This window comes from Taeniopygia guttata, chromosome 2 (assembly GCF_048771995.1).
Source record: "Taeniopygia guttata chromosome 2, bTaeGut7.mat, whole genome shotgun sequence".
In the NCBI taxonomy this organism is placed as follows: Eukaryota; Metazoa; Chordata; class Aves; order Passeriformes; family Estrildidae; genus Taeniopygia; species Taeniopygia guttata.
In genome coordinates, this window is record NC_133026.1 from 28,550,663 (window position 1) to 28,566,065 (window position 15,403).

Sequence of the window (15,403 nt, forward strand, 5' to 3'; positions counted from 1 at the left end):
ATTGACCTTGGGCTGTAGTATATGGATAGACGTTTTGAGAATCAACAGTTTGTTACTTCCAAGATGCATGCTGGGCCAAGCCCTCTGTATGACTCTGCTCCAGAAACAGTCCTGTCTCCTAGAAGTGCAATGATTTTAACTCTTTAACATTAACCCCAATACACTTAACAATTTCTAAAGAAACCGTTTTTTAAAAAGCTGGGTATCACTATATAGCTCATAAACATAAAACTTTCTTTAAAAGAAAAAAGACAACATTCCAATATCTTGTTAATAGTAAGAGTATATATGTTAGACAGTTGTTTTTAAAAGTGCAGAATGGCAATCCCCTCAAATGGAAGTGCCCGACAAAGCCTGAACCCATTTTGGTCCTGCAGTAGTGTATTTGACAGCTGCCAACCCTGAGAATACACATATAAATTCACTGCTCTGCTTACGGTCTGACACAGCATACTGCTTTCAGGGATGTACTCTGAAATCCCACAGCATGCCTAGGACATAGGGATTTCTGCTTAACATACATTTTATACATCACACTGCCTCTAGTCTTCATGAGTCTGAACCTAAGGTTCCCTAACCACACCAGCCTCCCAGACAGCTGCTATAGAAAAATGTTTGAGTAAGAAGTCTCTCAAGCAGAGGGCCTTAGCCCATTAGCACTTTCTAGAGAAATGACAAAACCATGAAATCTTGTATCAGAGAGAGGTGCAGATACTGCAGACCCAAACTGCTGTGATTTTGTTCTGTAGACAGCAGACACAGATAGGCTAAACTAGCTTTATGCTCCAACTATCTTCCTTTGTCCCAACACAAGCAGACATTACATGTTTCAGGTATTATTTCTAAAGGTGGGCTACTACATGTTTGAAGTCTGACAAAAGGACATGCCAGTTGTTTTTTTAAATTTCTTCCTCTCTTATAAGCATTATAACCAATAGCTAGGCAGAGTATATTGTCTAACTATGAGCCATCTCTTGCCTGTGGGAAAATGTTTTGTGCTCTATTGCAAATATTTTCACCTCGCTTTGCTTTTCCTGATGACAATAGTTGCAGCAATACTGCCTGAGTTCAGAGGTACTGTTGCCTGGAGCCTTATCCTTTTTCGAACAGGAACCCATGGGTTCAATGGGACAGGTAACAGATGTCTGCAATCTGGTCTCTCCGTGGGGCCAGTGACTTCTTTTGAAACACTTTCATATCAGTCACAACCAGGAAGGGAGGAGAGGTTGAAGGAGAGGCTGAAATGTCTGCAATCAAAGTTAGGAATTTTGTGTTGATGTGTAGTATATTCACTGAAAAGGTACTGTAGTTATTCAATCCAAGAGACTCCATCACCCAAACTAAAAAACTGGAAGAATAATGAAAATATCAAAACAGTATTTTTCTATCCAAAATGAAACACTTTGACTGCTCGATTCTAAGCTAAAATAAGTCAACTTAAAACAAAGCTAGTACAGCTGAGAGTAGACTATTTAATTTACCCCATCATAACTGATTTTGCTCTTAAGCTGACCTTTTTCACTTTCAGTCACAAAACTTGAACTTGCCTCCAATTCTAGTATTCAGGGGGAATAATTCTGTTCTGTTTTTTTTGCTGCCAGGCAGGACTAGACATCCCTTACAATAAAGCTTTTGAATACAGTAACAGTCTAGGCATGATGGGAAATTTTTTTTTTTTTTTTTTTTTTTTTTTTATCCTATAACTACATTGTATAGTGCAGTACCCAAGTCAGGACACCCAGAATAATGTTAAAGATTCACTGATCTGCCATTTCTCCTACCTCTTCTTACTGCCTTTCCTTATTCTCCTGCACAACACCTGTACAAGGTAAATCAGTACTTTCTATTACTTAAAAATTTTCTTAGAGATTAAATGTATAGGTATCAGCACACAAGAAAAGTATGATTAAATGAGTTGAAAGGGAATCGCAAAAGTATATTGTCAGGAATATGATATAAATGAAGTTATTAGGAACTTTTTCTGCTTTAGGTTTTCTTCATAAAAGATGGAAATAGATTGATATTTGGAAACTTCAAAGACAATGTACTTAAGACCATAAATATAATTTATAAATCCTACTTTAGTTTACTGAGACTAAGAAATATCTTTTATGCTACGGGATGCCAAAGTGTCAAATTACTATGCCTAATTGAACTAAGTATGATTTTAGAAAAGCTAATATCAACTTGAATTAATTTTTTTTGGTTGAAAGTACTCTTTGTTTCCTTGTGTATATTCCAGTCACATAACTCATACATCTGTTATTCTCAGCATCGAGCCTATGATGTTTACACAGATCTCCCTGTAGGGCATTTTGGCCTAACTGAATCATTATTTCAACAGAATGTCCTAGTTTAATGATACTTTTACTTGAAATGCTACCTTTTGCAAGTTTTATCCCCACTGGCACTAACTCAGCCCTTCCACACTTACATCGGAAAATCTGACCCTACTCTTAAGCAGAAGACGCTGGGAAGGAAACTTGGATTTCTCCAGCACAACGTTGTGAACACTTCAGACCTGCAGAGTGGGTAATGTGACAGCTGAGATTCTGAACACACATAAATCTTAATTTAATGTCAGTCCTGGTTTCTGATAAAGAGTGCTAATGATCAAAAGATATAATTAAAATGGCATTTTAAGATTAATTATTTTGACAGAGCACAGGATGCTACTACTGTGTTCTCATTTCCATTCTTTACTATTTGACCATCACCAGAATTCTTCTCTTCCAGACCTGGGTTTGGGAACAAGTAACGTGTATTTTAAAACCACCGGTAGACATTTGTGCTGAGCCTTATTTGGAAAACGGTATGGAGCCATTCCATATCACAGCTTACAAGTATAACTTTTCCAAGACATTAAGGCATGTATAAAGTAATTTTTCATTGAAAATTAAGCTTCTGAAAAAAGAAGACCCTTTTCACAAAGGAACATAATTTCAATTTCTTAAGAAATTCAAATAAGCAGGTGCTTAATTACAAAGGAAACAATTGATAATGCAGATTTTTAGTGCAGGAATATTTATATATACTTAAACTTAGATTTTCCAAAGACTTATGTCTAACTATCTCTAAAAATTTAGAAATTTAAACCTAAATTTATTTCTTTTTACATTTAGCTTGTCAGTGATAATAAGTGCTGGTGTCCAAAATCTGTGAATACTGCAAAATTTCAAAATATGACATCATTCCCAAGAATTACTGACCTAGTTCCAAAGAATACCACAACATTGGCTAGTAGTCGTTAAAAAAAGCCTTTCTAAGTATGGAAATATTCTCTTATCTTCATTTTGAGAAAATAGACAAGTACATGAAGATTTTGCTTCTACACAAATAGAATGTGTCCGGAGTTTTCCTATTAGTTCACCCTATTTACACAGGAACCTTGGGATCAGAGTGGCAAGGAATAGCCTCAGGAATTTGAGGATCATTGCCAAGATTTAATATGAAAGATTCTTTAACTTCAAATTTTACCGAACTTACTTCCCTGAAGCAAATACAACACTTGGGTATTTAAAAAAATCCTCTGCATACAAGATAAACTTAAAGTTGCTCTTCAATAAGGAAAATTTTTGCATGTTCATTTTTCAGAGTAGAACCTCAGTGGAAGGGCCTACTCTGAATGATAGCTGTGAAAAGTTAAAAAGTTGGAAAGTCAGGCAAGAGGAAACTAACATAAAAGCAAAAAAGAATTATATTTTTTTGAAATCACAAGAGATATGCCCATATGACAGTGTAGGATTTTCAAACGAGTAATGTAGGGTTTTCAAAGGAGCAGGTGCTGTTAACTATAGAGCCTGCTATGAATCAGACTTGAGCTGGACTTGCTGAGCCTAAATAATTGAGATTGCATAGAAAACTCTATATTCTGGTGAATTAAGATTTGAGGCTTAGCAGACAACTAAAAAAAGGGGGTTCTTTTCATACCCTCCAGTAAAATGCTGCTGCAACATGTTATCGACTTATTTTGACACACAAATAAGTAGTAATGAAAAAAGTATTTGTGAATGAACATCATCTCAAAAATTATATTGAACAAAAATAGAAAGCCCCATTTTTTTCCTCATTACACAAAAGAAAACACATTTTAAAATATCAGGTTCTATTATATTTTGCTCAAGTCTTTATACTGTTGCTAAGAAAGGCATAAAATTTCCAAATAATTTTTATATATCTATAGAGAATCTTAGTTTTTTCAAGTTCTCTCAATATCGCAGTACCAAAGTATGTAAGGACTGGGACTATATATTTTTGTAACTAATTTCCTTAAGATAATGTTAGAAATATCAGGTTCCTTAAAATATAGATGAATTTCAAGGTGAGTCTGCTAGCAGATGTTATTAATGGCATATGATTTATTGTGACATGAAATCTGATCTGAAACTCATGTTATTAGCTGAGCTTTTTATAAATTATAATTGCCAACTGCTGAAAATACGCAGAAAGACCACTGATAAACTAGCTTCATCTTCAGGGCCTAGAAAATGGTGGTTTTCTAGAAGTCCAATATCTCTAGTCCTGCTGGGAGGGTACAGTACATTGGGATGCACAGAGCAGGCTTGAGTTCAGATCTTATCATAGTGCAATTCTTTCGGAATGAGAAGCACCAGAGCTAGGAAAAGGAGGTCACAGAAAACAAATACATACTATGAGACTTAAAGAGAAACTGACACTTGGGTTCACAGTATGTCATTGTATAGATGCTAAGCAAATTGAGTATTTGAGAAAAAGAGGCCCCCATTCTGACTATTAGCTATAAAATATATACAAAAAACCAGTAAGCAAGATAATTTTCAAACATATTTAAACATCATTCTGTACAGCTCTTAGATGAGAACACAAACATATTTTATCATTCTAAGGTCTATGAAGATTTGCAGCTACAGAAGACTTTCCAGGTCACCCTCATGGAAAGCTAAACACTCTATGGTTAGGTTCACAGTGACAAAATATTCATGTTAATAATTATTTCTAGACATTCTCTGTTTATTCCAAATAATGTTGTATCTTACTTTTCTCTCCCCATGTGTCTTTAAATGTTAATTACAGTTTCTGAAATGTTGCTTTTACCCACCACAACTTACTTGCTAAATTACCTAAATAAGAAGAAACAAACATAAACATTGTGTTATGAATGTTATCTACTCATCAAACCAGATATTGAATTTACAGTAAATGTAATGCATTTTTAATCTCCAGAAAAGCTCTGCAATAGCACTAAAGATTCAGAGAGCAACAGAAGAAACAGATGCAAAGTCTCATTCCTGACTTTTTTTATAGAAGCAAAGTTGTTTAATGATAAAAGCAGTTCTGTGTAAAATGGCATTCACTTGCCCTTACTAAGAGCATATATGGAAAAGTCCCCTGTCAATGTAGCAGTATGAGTGTGGGAATGAAACATAAGGATCACCATCTGCAGCTGTCTAAGAAGTGTTCTTCAGTGCCTACTGGCAAAGTGTCAGTTCAGGGATCCTCACAAACACAATCCTTCATCTCGTCCATGCTAGCCTTACAAGGCAAACATTTCACCTGTGAGAAGAGTTTATTTATAATGCTATTCATTTCAGTTGAAATACCAGATATCAAAAAATTACATTACAAGCAGTCTGGAAGCATATGCTTAATATAAAATGAACCAATTTCCTCTCTTTTATAAGAATCAATATTTTAAAAGATGTGCAAAACTTAACCCCTCACAGAACATATCTTAATAACATGGAAAAATATTTTTATATGTATATATTTTCAGATTCTTACCTACTGTTGAACTTCTCTGGGTGTTTTTCTCTCATGATATGGAATCTGTGGGCAATAGAAGCGTCCTATCAAAACAAAACAAAAAAAAAGCACCATAATTTTTTTGTTTCAGAAAAATTGCAAAACAGAAGACTCAACCTGTACCCAACGCATATAATTTGTAAGGTGTTTTATGAAATGTCATTTTCAACAACAGCAATACTCTTATCCCTTAGAAAGCTTACAGGTACATTGTTCCCAGAATGGGATATATCTGAACTTGATAATTTATTGTTCTTGTTGCAGTCTTCATTACTTCTTTTTACAAATCAGACATGATAGTTTTGTGTAGTGAAAGTGTCTTCGAATTTTATACAGTGAATAAAATCCAGATATGGTGAAGGTTTACTGAAATATACATTTCTGTACCACTGATACTGTTCTGTCTTCCAAAAATACCAAATAAACTACTTGAAATCAATTTATTTAGTAAAAGTGAGTGACAGATTCAGCAAAGTGACTTTATATGCATGCAAGTTGATATTTTCATATGGTATTCAACAGCTTTCTCTAAAACTGGGTAGGAAACAGGAATAATTGCTGGAAGACTCCCCATTTGCTGTATGTCAGGATGTGAAATCATGTGGGGAAATACTGCTTAATATCAAAAAAGATATTTTTAATTAAATAAATTTTATCAATATTTTAAAATTAATTAAATTATGTTAATACTATAATCAAATAACATGTATGTGAAATGAAATAGCCATATGAAATATTTGTAAGTGTATAACATTTAGAAGAGAATAAACCCATTGTGCTGGTGGGAGTTGTTGAAAAGAGAAGATTTGGAACTGATGTGCTAGAATCAGTTTTCAAAGCATTTTTGTATCTTCTTTGGAGGTATTATGAGAATTTTTTCCTCAATTCAGATAATGTAATTTTTATTTCTCATACTAATTGTTAAAACTTTACAAACTGGGAATTAATCTTTAATTTTGGAATGTATGTATTAAATTAATGGTGAGAGTATGAAATCTACCAACTCTTGAGCAGCAGTTAGTAAACACAGAGAAATCCATCTGGATCATGTCTTTGTAGTTATGTTTTAAAATTCTAGATACATACGCATATAAATATAAGAAGAGTTACTCCAGTTAGTAAGAAATTTCCATGAATTCCAGTTTCCATGCAAAAAGCATTTGAGAAAAACTACAAATAAAACTGTCACTATAACCAGTTATCATATGTATATGAACTTTCCCCCTATTATTTACCAACTTAAAAGATTATGGAACTGTAAAGCCTAAAAATGTGAGAGAAATATTTAATTCAGTATAAGCCTCTATCTAGCAATATTTTATATTATTTTCAAACAATGGGAATTAGAATTTGGAGGAAAAGCCCCTAAATTAAATACTTTTAAATAATTTATTATTGATTCCAAACATGACTAAAACTTTCATTCAAAATAACTTTTATTTACACAAATCTGTGTTAATCTAAATCTCTAATAAGCAAGCATTTAATGCAGATATAAAGTAGCCACTAATATAAACCATGGCTTCAACATTTTGTGCTTAAAAAAGTTTTGTATTTACTAGAATCTTAAGCAGGGCATGCACCAGAGAACTGACTGGTCCAACCTTCAAAGTTTTGTTCACTAACCTATGGGTGCTTTGGAAAGATAAATGTTGAACCTTAATACCATTAAACTCAAAGGTAAAATTGTTCAGATAGATTGACAATATATAAATAAACTTTTACAATTAAGGATAAAAAGCAATGTGTAATTAATAAAATTTTACACATACTACCTACTTAAGGATGTAACACAGTATAAAATTTTTAGGCAAAACTTGTGATCACTGATCAAATTAAATCAGTTAGTAGTATCATTAAATGTATTGATTCCACTGAGGTACTCAATTTTATTTTTATGAACTTATGTAGTTTCTAAAGATGCACAGAGTTTGCTGCTTTATGCACATCACATAATTATTCATGCATTTTTTAAATTTTATTTAAGAAGGGAATTGTCATTCAACATTTCACTGTTCTGCAAGGAAATTACAGCAAAATTCCCAAGTGAATAGTGTTAGTCAACAAATGCCTTATTTTTCTGTACTGTCACCCAAACTGTCATCTGAAACTTTCAGTGCTGCATTCTCAAACTGCACTCATTTTTAATTTAAATGTATTTTTATGTGCAATTTTATAAGGCAAACATCCACAAGTATCCAGGTGATCCCACAGTTCTTGGAGACGGATGAAATAAAGCTGACAGTAAACCCTGAGACAGCACACTTCTAAACAATGGCTGCTAGCAGAACTAAAATAATAACTCTGTTAACTTTAGAAAGACCCATCATTCATACTTTATCCTGCATTAGATGTGCCAGCATTAGAAAAGTATATTTGTTAGCCAGTTTCATATGAAAAAGAAATGGAAGAACTATTGTAGTTAACTGTTCATTTGCTACATGCTGAAGCATAAGACAGGCCCAAGACAAAATGAATAAAGGAGTAGAAGCATTTTTGACAGAAACTAGGAAACACTAATCAAGGACTAACTGCCTAATGAATGAAATGAAAGCGCTAATGTGCTTACTCACGCAGAACAAACGCAAGGCACAAACAAGCTAGGGATCAATGCCCACTGCAGATGGCAAACAGGCAGTTGTTTCCATGCAAGGTTGATTTGATCAAAATTTTCCCCTCCCTGAACACTGTCTGACTTCAAAATGAATCAACTGACTTAACAAACAGAGAGGTAAAAAAGTAATACACCCAGCTAATTTAGACATAGCACAAGACAGGCACACGTTAGGTCAATTTCACTAAAAAAAATTGCTGAAGAGTTACTTTTATTGATGGAAACTGTAAACCAGAAAAGTAACTACACACAGACAAGCTCAAAAGTAATGGAGCTGCTACAGCTTCCTTCAGCTTATGCTGTCCCATTATTCTTTCAAATCCAAAGTAGAGTTCTGAGATTCCCCAGCACCAGGGATCTCTTCTCAACCATAACTCCCCACTGTAAGAAAATCTGAAACCAGCCCATGCTGGCTGAGCATTAGGGCAACAATCCTCTGCTTTAGGGGAAAAAAAGATAAGAGAGAAAAAAAAAACCACAAACAAACAAAAACCACCAGAAACAAAAACCACAAGAAACTACACCAAGTTTTCTCTTTTTCAAGTGTCTGTATTCTTGTACCTGTTAACACAGTAGCATATTGACTGGTATAAGTAAATTAAAAGCAATGGGAAGAATTAAAAGTAATAGAAACTTGACAGTAGGAATGTAAGCACTGTCTCCTAAGAGCTGCTGGAATTACCAGATGCTGTCCCTGAATCCTGAGGAACATCCATTAGAAGTTACCTGGCCGAGGAGAGCAAAGAGTCCTTAATTGTGAGATTTTTGGCTACATTTGTAACAAGATTGATTTTAGTAGACTTCATTCAGCCACTTCAAGTAGGGGCATTTATCCCAACTTGTTTAGACAAGCAACTGTTGTTGGACCAATGGAGAAATTACTCATTTTTTGTGTCAAAAGCTAAACTAAAATCATCTAATTACTATACAGAAACAGAGTAATGGTATGGCAAGACCAATATAGTCTGCAAAATATGCTGAGCTTTCCTGGTACCTGATATTGTGAATAGCCAGGAAAATATGAGAAATTATTTTTGTATTTTACTATAAAACTGATGTGAAAGAGAAAACCCAGGATTCAGTAAAGCAAACTCACATGCTTCGTGATATTACCTAGCTAAGAGAATAGCATTTTTAAAGAACAATAATTTGACAGTCAGACACTGGTCTATAATTAATATAATCTCTGAGATTTACATAATAATTTTTATTAGTAAACTGATTTGCATTCTGGCCTGAAATACAAATTTCCAGCATTACTATATCTGAATCTAAATATTTTTCAGTTTTTCAAGTAACACAACATAAGTACATGGAAACACACCTAAAAATGGCAAACATTTTATTATTAATAATCATAATCTAAGGAGAAACAATGTTGTCAAGCCTTTTGCAAGATGAAAGGAGGAGGAAGGTCTGTCTTATGGCATCATTTTAATATGAAACTATCACATTTTCCTTCATCCACATTTCAGTCACAGAGCTCATTTTATACCTCTAATTGTAATATTTTTCACCAAACCATCCAAGAATTAAGATTTTTTTCCAGGAGCAGTTTTGCATCAGAATCAATATTGGGCACAAAGTGATGCTGAATACAGAGCATCTACAGCAGAACAAAGCAGCAATTAGGCAATTTTGCGTTTCTGAGACTACTATAGGAATACTTCAGTTGTACGGTACTATTCTAAAATTCTGCATTTCTTTTTTAATATATACAATATTTTTAGTCATTCCGATGTCATATGAGAATAGGCTACATGATAATTTTTCTTAACTAAATCCATAGCACCAATCAAATCTGAAAGAAACTGCCACACTGTGTGCACTTTTGTATGCCTTTCATGTTTAGATGGTTTCCACTCACTACTGTAGCATTTAGAAACGAGAGATAAAAGAATGGGTATTTGAAGAACAGAAAATGCAGTTTATCTCAGTTTAAATTCTACAAAAGTGTACAAACTCTTAAAAAATGTACCTTTACATCACACAAGTATTCAACCAGGGCATTTATGTGATGAACATGCAGACATATACACATATATGCATTCTTATATTTGAACCTGTTCAGGCTCTGAAGCATCTGGGCTATCCTTTTACCTCACTCAGGTTTGTTTTAAATCCTGACAGTGAAGATAAGATAGAGAACAGACAGAGCATATCTGAATCTGCTCCTAGGAAATGGAAAAAATATTTTAATTGAACTAGGACATTTCTCAAAGTGACCTGCCAAGAAGAAAAGAAGCTTAAGTTGCTACACCTCTTTAATACCTTATGATTGACTTACACACATATATATTCATCTTTTTAATGGGTATTAGCATTACCGGAAAGCAATCTGAAGCAGTCTTTTCAGAGGAGTAACCTTATACATTGTGAATAACCTTATAGAAAGATTAATGCATTTAATATATGTCTGTCTATAAGTTTGCTGTGATTAAAATTTCCATTAAATAATAATTTTTATGCTGCTGAACAAACAAATGACCAGTGTGCATCTTCTTTGGATACAAATGGTCTGATTATTTTTTTTTTTTCCTAAGATGCTTCTTTAATTAAGGCTTAATGGATCCACAAGTCTAGGAAGCTTAAGGGATAATTCAGCAACCTGTAATCTTTGGATCAGAATGCAAATCTAACCTGAACAACCAGTTAGCTCACATCAGTTATTAATATGGTATAGTACAGATGTACAAAAAATATCATTGAAGATGGATGAAGGAACTGTGCTGTGGTGGTTTAAAATTAATTTCTAGATAACCATTTTCTAGGTAAACAAACATCCTCACAATTCTGCATTCTACTTTTTGTACATATATATAAAATATAAAAAACAGAGGTATACCCTTCATTTTAGTATTTCCTACCCTGTAAAAACAATCTCAGATAAACAAATCATATTGACCCATTGAATGACCAAGTCTAGAAAAAGGCAGTCAAGATGCTTAACGTTCTGCCTTATTTGAATCAAGCTGTCAGTTCACATTTGACTCTCAGGTTTTAGATTAAATTGCACTAATCAACCTGAGAAGGAAAGGGATTAAAAAAAAAATTCATTAATACATTAGTTTTTGTTGAAACATTAGTTACTACAATTGTATTTCTACTGATATTTTGGGCCTGTATAGATGAGAAATATGGTAGTTAGAAAACATCAGAGCAAGAAGAGATTACAAGCACTTCCTAGAACAGCTTTACTAAAAGATATTAATAATTTACTTTTTTAAGAAAAAACAACTGAGAAGAAAATTCTGAGGAATTTGTGTCCCTGGCTTTTCAAAAAGAACACAGAAACTGTGAAGATAATGCTATTTATTTGTTTGTGATATGCTCTGCTGGTCAAGTTTAAATACCTTTCAGCAGTACATGTATTGCTAAATCAAGTGACAATTCATACTTTAAATATTAATTTAAACAGCCAGTACTTCAAAACCCATGATAGAACATCAGAACTAGAGTATTTATAAATGATGAACAAAAGACCAAAGGACTGTGTATCTGGAAATGGTAACAAAATTTTGAAACAGACCTACAAAGATAAGCATATTTCATAGTTTCATTTGAAGTCAGAATTCTGTTGAGTTTCTGACGATTCAACACAGAAACAAAATGGAATCAATTTTGCCAAAAAAACCCCATGTTTGTACAAAAAACCTCAGCCACCCTTATGTTCTGCTTGTACATAACTCTACAAATTGTGGGCTCGTACAGACAATGACTCCTTGGTATTTACTATTGATCAGTTTATATGGGGTGACCACATGTTCCAGCTGTGCAGGAACCAGCCCTATAAGATAAACCTTTGTACCAGTATCTCAAGGACTTTCTTTGAGGAGCTATTTTGGGTTTTAGAAACTGACAATACGTTCCTATGTACCTATATTTTTAAATCATTAATCAAGTGCAAGACTCGAAGGTAAGGCAATCTATTGTCTGACCAGATGTGTCATGTGCCCACAACTCAATGCAATGCAGAGGACAGGTACCCTGTAAGATGATCTCTGCTGAGGATACACTGTGCTACATCTTCCCTTCTTTATATTTGGTCACCCTAAATTTACTGTAACTAGAGAAGGGTTCTTCTAGGTCCATCCTAAGTGTTTATGTGGTCACTAAAAAGAGAAGGAGAAAAGTGATCACATGGCAATTAGCCAACATAGCCATATAGACAATGTATTAAATATCTTGTATATTACAAAGATCTCTGTGGTAAACCTTTAGTAGCATTTCTGATAACTGCTGATCGAGAACTATGTTGAAATAGCCCCAAATTATTCTGCAAAATGAGTTTGAGCAGAACACAATCAAGGACACAGCTTAGGCTGAAAATCAATACAGGCAACACTATGCAATGCAATTGGTCGTTGCTTCAGATGTTCTTCAGAGAAACACCGAAATGGCTCACAGGTGTCTCCAATAAAAAGCACAGGAACAAATTTTACATTAAAAGCCCATCTTAGCTTGAAACTAACACAGACTTTCATGCCCAGCACTTCTGCAGTTCTTAGGAGAGAAAAGTGAGTAATTTGCTCAATTACTAAGCACTTTCTTTGATGAAATACTAATTAGCGTCATCATATTAAAACTTAGAGAAAAAAAGTGAATTTGGAATAAAGAGTAACTGCTTGTGTACACTCTCATAACAAAAAACACTCTCATAATAAAAAAAAAATCCAAAACACCCTCCAAAATCTCCCCAAAAACCCCAAACAAACATAAATCCCTTTGAGTATTTTTATTCTGAACACTGATTAAGTTTGCTTTAGAGTAGTATTCACAGGGGCTGACTGTAGGCCCTTAATTTATTTGCCTAAACTGTCAGGCTGATTTCCCTATACTCCCAGTATGCTTAAGAGTTAGAAGAAAGCCCTTTGGAAAGCCTCTCCCAGAAGGCATGTGGACATGTTTCTGCTCTGAATTGTTATTCCAAGATCTTTTGTTATAATTCATACAAGAAACTGAGCACACCTAGCTTCTCAAGTTTATGAAAGTATGCCTGAAATGCAACAGTTTGAGCAGTCCTCTGAAATCCTCGATGGGGTTCAAGCCAAATTTTGTATCACCACCCATTTTATACACTCATTTGCTTGATAGGGATCAAGTAATAAATGTTCACCTGACTTCTCCCTAGCAACTTCCCATAACTTGTTAGTCAAAGCCTTGGCAACAGTGTCTTATAATCTTAATACATATTTATTCTATTCATTTGTTTCCATAGCAGGTATTTATTTTTATAAGAAATATGCAAACCACTAAAACATCTCTCATTGATTTACACTCTGAAAGAATATTTTTCTCTTAATTGAAAAAGGTCACTGTTTTCCTCATTCATTATGTTTTCTATTTGAAATTTAAATTTTTGCATTACAATATTATTTATTATCTTTCCTATTGGACAAACAAATATTAATTTATAAAAAACCCCTCTAACATACTCATAAATTAGGACTAGATGTTGGATTATTTATCTACAGACATTTGCCCTCTCTCTCTGCTGATTTACGACAAACTTTTTAAGATTCTCTCCCTTACGTCTTTCATATAGCCTGTTTGTTCTGTCTAAAAGGTCCAGAAGCAACGTTCTTAACTTTTGTTAAATATTAGCATTTGTTCTTCTGTTCCATTAATCAAAATATTTTCTGAATCCTTCTCCTTTCTTTATTTTCTTGCTAAGGTGTATAAGATTTCTAATTCCTGCCTTTGTGGAGATTCCTTCAAGCTTACTCCCTCTTTTCTCCTCTACCAACACAGACCCCCTCCTTGTACCAGTTATCACCTGAGATCCAGTTCAGACCCTAAGGATCTGTAAGCATGATGTAGCTGTGGGAAGGCAACAATTCCAAAATGGCAGAAGAGTTATATATCAAACTGAGACAAACCTATTTATTAATAAGTCTGAAAATAACTGGCCAGCTAAGAAGCCTCCAAGAAAGAGCTAGATTCACATGAGCTATACGTGCCAAGTTTACTCCCACCACAGTGGTTTCTCTGAAAAGGTACTGTAGAAGTAAAATTAAATAGTTTGTAACAACATTAGATGGAAGAGATTGCACCCTAAGAGATCATCTTGATCACATATTGGTTTTACTGCTACTGCTAATCAAATTTTTAACTTAAAAGGTGAATGTGTACTTGTTTCTATACACAGTGTCAGTGGTCAGATTCTTTTTCGAAGTCCAAAACCCAATGACATGCTACATGTCAAAGACCAATATTTTCATGAAAAAACAAGGGGTTAATGATGTCTGAAATATGTCAACCTAATGATTTAATATAAGTATTTTATATGAACAGTGTCTGGTATCAGTTGCTCTCAAGTTAAATAAAGCCTAGGCTTTGCAGAAATAGCTATCTAAAACATGAAATAGACTAAAAAATTGAACTATCTGCCATTTTACTGAGCATTTAAGGACTCAAAAAATATTCTCTATGAATAATAGGATCCTGCATTAAAAAACAACCTAAATATGCTACAGCCTTTCCTGAACTTAATATTTGGATATATGGAAAAGTGTTAAAATATGTCAAAATACAAACATGTGTTTGTGTAAGATGAATTCAAATTCTACAAAATTAATTCACATATATTTTCCTTCCAAAACAAATCAAGCTTTTTTCTACAGCTGCTTTGAATAAGTAATTTAGATATGCAAAATATTTTATCTACCCAGAGACAACACACAAAGGTTATGCAGCAACTATTTTTGTAGACTCTAGACATTAAAGGGCTTTGAGGTTAAATATTATTTATTTACTCCATAGAGAGGTTCTATTATGTGCACTAAAGGGAATACATTTTAGATTATTATCAGAATGTTGATACTTAGGGACAACATAAAACTCATTCTTTATTGTACTAAAGACACTAATAATTGAGAACTGTAAACTTTTTTGTAACAAAATCAACATGGAATTATTGAAAATGGTAGACCAAAAATGATTTCCACTGAAAAGGGAAAAACACCCAGCAACTTTAGAAACTCAAAATTACATATTTCACTCTTGGTT

The 15,403-nt window shown here is 33.7% G+C and overlaps 1 protein-coding gene across 9 annotated transcripts in view; it reads right to left on the reverse strand.

The window, feature by feature from the left end:
* DGKB (diacylglycerol kinase beta) overlaps window positions 1-15,403 on the reverse strand; it is a 332,324-nt gene that overhangs the window by 128,948 nt on the left and 187,973 nt on the right. For all 9 annotated transcript variants that reach the window (XM_072925562.1, XM_030264748.4, XM_030264750.4 and 6 more), the window contains one exon: window positions 5,761-5,825. In XM_072925562.1, the coding sequence (XP_072781663.1) occupies window positions 5,761-5,825 (65 nt within the window). The remainder of the gene's footprint in view (window positions 1-5,760; window positions 5,826-15,403) is intronic.